Below are 4,783 nucleotides of genomic sequence, written 5' to 3'. Positions count from 1 at the left end.
CGGGGAGGGTACCCCCCCGGACCCCGCGGGGCTGACCCTCTCCCGTCCTTGCTTCCCCCCTCCCCCGGCAGGTGCCCATTCTGCATTTATTCCACCAACCGCCCCGCCGCCATGGAGTGCCACGTGAAGACCCACTACAAGATGGAGTACAAGTGCCGGATCTGCCAGACGGTGAAGGCCAACCAGCTGGAGCTGGAGACGCACACCCGCGCGCATCGCCTGGGCAACCACTACAAGTGCGACCAGTGCGGCTACCTGTCCAAGACCGCCAACAAGCTCATCGAGCACGTGCGCGTGCACACCGGGGAGCGGCCCTTCCACTGTGACCAGTGCAGCTACAGCTGCAAACGCAAGGACAATCTCAACCTGCACAAGAAGCTGAAGCACGCCCCGCGCCAGACCTTCAGCTGCGAAGAGTGCCTGTTCAAGACCACTCACCCCTTCGTCTTCAGCCGCCACGTCAAGAAGCACCAGAGCGCGGACAGCCCGGAGGAGGACAAGAAGGGCCCGGCCCCGGCCTCCCAGGACGCCGGAGGCCCCGGGGCCCCGCTGCTGGTGGTCGGGAGCGCCCGCCACCTGCTGTCTCCGCTGTCGGTCATGTCCGCCTCCCACGCCCTGCAGACCGTGGCCCTGTCGGCCGCCCACAGCGGAGGCGGCGGCGGCTCCGAGCCCAACCTGGCACTCAAGGCCATGCCCTTGAACGGCTCCCCTCTGCGCTTTGACAAGTACCGGAACTCGGATTTCGCCCATCTCATTCCCTTGACGATGTTATACCCCAAGAACCAATTGGATCTCACATTCCACCCTCCCCGACCTCAGACTGCGCCGCCCAGCATCCCCTCGCCCAAACACTCCTTCCTGGCCTACCTGGGACTGAGAGAGAGAGCCGAGACTGTCTGAGGGCAGCCGGGCTCCGTACCAAAAACCAAGAGACAGAGACAGACAAAAAAAAGACAAAACCCGCGAAACTTAAAACACAACCCCAGCAGGTGTACGTTGCTGCAAAAACCTACAGGCCCGCCCGGGTCTGAACCACGTGTACTGTATATCTTTAGTAAGGAATAGAGAATTGGCTCTGTGTGTATACCTATTGCATTGACCTGAAAGCTGCTTTATCCAATCTTCAGAGAGGTGACCTACTGCACCGTCTACCTTCAGAGGCATGCCTCCCCAGCCACCCACTCCCACTCTCGGCCCTTCTCCTTACTTTGAAAGGAAACCTGTCTTGTTACACCCTAAAGAGAGTGTCCTTAATAGCAATCAGCACTTGTAAGCTTCCATACCGGTGCATTTTGTTTTCTGTTGGGCGAATGGGGCATGTGGGCGTTTGTGGATTCGGAAAGAGACAGCCGTGTCGTGTGCCATGACATTTGCACCTTCTTTGTACTGGCTTCTTTGACAGCGATGAGCATTGTTTGCCCTCCTGGGTGGTTCATGCGCTGCATTCCCTCCCGGAGCTCCTTCATCACCTTTCCCCTCTCTATTTTGTGGCTGCAGAGTGGTAGGGCCTGGTGCTTACTCGATGAAGGAATGGTAGACAACTCAGTGCTGCCTGCGATTTCTCCAGAGTCCTGGAGATCTTGTGCTCGCGTCTCTGGTTATGAAGGAGCAATTGAGAGCCCCACCTGGAAGAAATAGCTTGCAGCACTGCAGCTGACATCACAAAACTCAAGTGTGTTTTGTGTGTGTGTCCATATGTATGCAATGTGTATGGTACACACACTGCATCATTTTTTAAGGGCAGATTAAAAAAATATATATATATGTGATGTATTAAGTCAGTGGTTACCATTTGTTTGCAGGAAAAGAAAAAACAGTGTATGAGTGAAAATTTTTATGGTTGATAAATCCAGCCAAGGAGATTAAAAGGGGTTTGGATAAATTCTGGGTATAAATGCTCAGACTAAAAAAAAAAAAAAAGAAACGGCAGTTTTGCACAGTGCTTTGGTCTTGCACTAGCTTTTGTTTCTCATCTGCAAAAAAAAAGTAACATAAAAGGAAGAAAATGTACCTTTTTTATGGAATGAGTAGACTGTATGTTTGAAACTTTTGTCATAACCTCTTTGACATATAACAACCCAACAAAAAGGTGCTGTTTAGTCCTACCGTTCAGTTTATGCCCCTGAGACGTTTCCATTGTGTTTGCAAATTGTCTGGCTATAGCGGTGTTCTCCATGTTATTAGTAATTCTGTATTCCATTTTGTTAACGCCTGGTAGATATAACCTGCTAGGAGGCTAACTTTATACTTATTTAAAGCTCTTATTTTGTGGTCATTAAAATGGCAACTTATGTGCAGCACTTTATTGCAGCAAGAAGCAGGTGTGGATTGGTTGTACAACCCCTCGCTATTCTTAAAAAGTCAGGGGTGATGTAAAAAGAAAAGAATCTTTGGCTAAACATGTTAATGGCTTGTATTTTTAAGACAACAGAATTTCCAGTATGAAACAGGCTAAAAAAGCAGGAAGAAATGTGCTTTGTATGATAATGGGAAGTTTGGAATATAAAGTTTATATATTATTTATCTGTGAAGAACTGGTGCACAGGAGGAATGCTTTCTTACTGCGTTGCTGTTTTCCATCATGTGTTACCCTAGAGGTGGGATTTTTTTTTTTCCATCTGTTTCATCCGGAGGGAAATAAAAGCATCCCGAATTTTCTTCCTCTAGTCGGTTTGCTTCCCCGAAAGCTCCCCCTTGTACAGAGTGCAGGAAGCCGGAAGTCTGCACCTTCTGTCCACACACGCTCCTCCCCCACACCCACCCTTCCTCCCCCAGACCTGGCAGGTGTGCCCCGCTCCCCTTGCCAGTCACCCAGCCCTGGCAAGCCTGTTTACACTAAGGAGCTGTCCCCGGGGGCGGGGAGGCCGAGCCAGCGAGGGCGGGAAGCTCCCGCTCCCTGGGTCGTTCTCCAGCAGAGACGCCTGTTCTTGGCCACGTTTGAAATGTCACTCAGCGTCGCCCTGTCAGTGTTTCAGTCAAAGGCACTGTAGACAGGTATGGACAATACACTCCAAGAATACCGGGCTTGTGGGTGGGTTGGTGTTTTTTCCAAGTCACGTCTTTACCCCCATGTGCTGAAGAATGTGCCACTTGGCTAGTCACCTGCTTTTCACAATTGCAAGTTCAGTAATTCAAGTTCAGTGAAGGAGGGCCATGGGGAACCCACAGAGGCTGGCAGGAGGGCGAGCCCCGCGTGAGCAACGGCAGGTTGAAACCTGAAGGGTGGCCCTGACAGGACTGCGGATTTTACAGCGTGCCACTTGTGCAATACGAGGTCCTAGGGTAAAACTTTCACGATCAAGAGGGGTGTTGGAAGGAGACGGTTACCGCTCAGATGTGTGCCACTGAACTCGGATTTGAATGACTTAGTGATGCTTAATGTAATTGGGCAACTTTTTTAGCACTTTGGAAAGAGTCATCAATCTTTCTGGTAAATTATAAAAGTTTTCTGAGTGAGAAAAGGTGTGTTTGGAGTTTGTTTGACTTTTTATATTATTATTATTGTTATTAATAAAGAAAAATCTACAGCATTTTTCAGATTCCACTGAGGTAATACATACCCCTGAATTTGGTTTGCAGTTTGATACTCAGGGAAGGATGTATTCCATAGATATCCTTTCCGTGTAAAACACTAACGTCTTTGAGATAGTCACCTGCCAACTAACTTTGATTGTGTTTTCACTATGCATTCTTCAATGAAAGCTAGCTTATTTTTCCATATAGTGATACAGTTAGAGTTCTCTGCACTTTCTTCTCTCCTTTTTTTAACTCCTCGTATTATGTTCAGATGATCATACTGTCAAGGTTTATGTACATTACTGAAAATTTGTATTGTATAAAGCTTTTTGCATTACAAGGCTGTACAGGGTCATTTTGACAGTAACTGGTATATTCCTTTGCATCTTATGTTGCATTGCCAATTTCTAGTGTATCCAGTTTGGAAGTATAATATACTCTAATTAAAAAAAAAAAAGGTTGGCTATACTCTTGTTTCTTTTTCTTTCTTGAGTGCCATTCTTGGCTACTTATTAATCTGAGTTTTGTCTTGCTGTGTTCTGATATTCGAATTTCAGTGTTTTAGGTAAGTTTAGTCTCCAAGTCGTGTCTGACTCTTTGCAACCCCATGGTCTGTAGCCCACCAGCCTTCTCTGTCCATGAATTCTCCAGGCAAGAATACTGGAGTGGGTTTCCATTCCTTTCTCCAGGGGATCTTCCCAACCCAGGGATTGAACTCGGATCTCCTGTACTGCAGGCAGATTCTTTACTGTCTGAGCTACCAGGGAAGCCCTAGGAAATGTTCGCTACTAGTTACAACTATTGCAAATGCAGGTTTTGAACAGCCATGGTTCTAATGCAAACTGCTATTATGTAAATCATTCAAGGCCATTAGTATTGAGACTGTCTCATCCATCAGTACAGCTGCAAGCTGGCTCCTTCCAGAAAATACTTCGTGACACCGGAAAGTGTACACCAGCCTTACCCTCTCCTGCTTAACAGCATTTTATTGACCCCATAGCCAAAGAGGGGACTACAGATGAGTAATTCTATTTGTCTTAATGAAGTCTAGCAACTATAAGAACTGTAATAGGTGGTATGTTTTATAAGCTAAATAATAATCTATCCGAATGCAAGTTCTAGTTCCCCATTCAAAGGAAGGTACTGGAGAAAGAAACTGAGCCCAAAAGAGAGAGAGCAAGTGAGAGTGACATCAAGCGAGCAAAAACACTGATAAATGCAAACAATTTTTTAAAACACCATTTTAAAGTTCTGTTAGAAAAAAAAG

The 4,783-nt window shown here is 47.0% G+C and overlaps 1 protein-coding gene across 1 annotated transcript in view; it reads left to right on the top strand.

Moving 5' to 3' along the window:
* The window catches only part of ZNF827 (zinc finger protein 827), a gene marked incomplete at its 5' end in the record, with an annotated part of 157,663 nt that extends 153,679 nt beyond the window's left edge, over window positions 1–3,984 (top strand). The window contains one exon of the mRNA XM_010843699.1: window positions 72–3,984. Coding sequence (XP_010842001.1) covers window positions 72–900 — 829 coding nt within the window. The remainder of the gene's footprint in view (window positions 1–71) is intronic.
* Between the last annotated feature and the right edge of the window lie 799 nt (window positions 3,985–4,783).

The sequence above is a fragment of the Bison bison genome, unplaced genomic scaffold, assembly GCF_000754665.1.
Source record: "Bison bison bison isolate TAMUID 2011002044 unplaced genomic scaffold, Bison_UMD1.0 scf7180017864184, whole genome shotgun sequence".
NCBI lineage: Eukaryota > Metazoa > Chordata > Mammalia > Artiodactyla > Bovidae > Bison > Bison bison.
The sequence above is the reverse complement of the archived record's forward strand: the minus strand, read 5'-3'. Positions and strand labels throughout refer to the sequence as shown.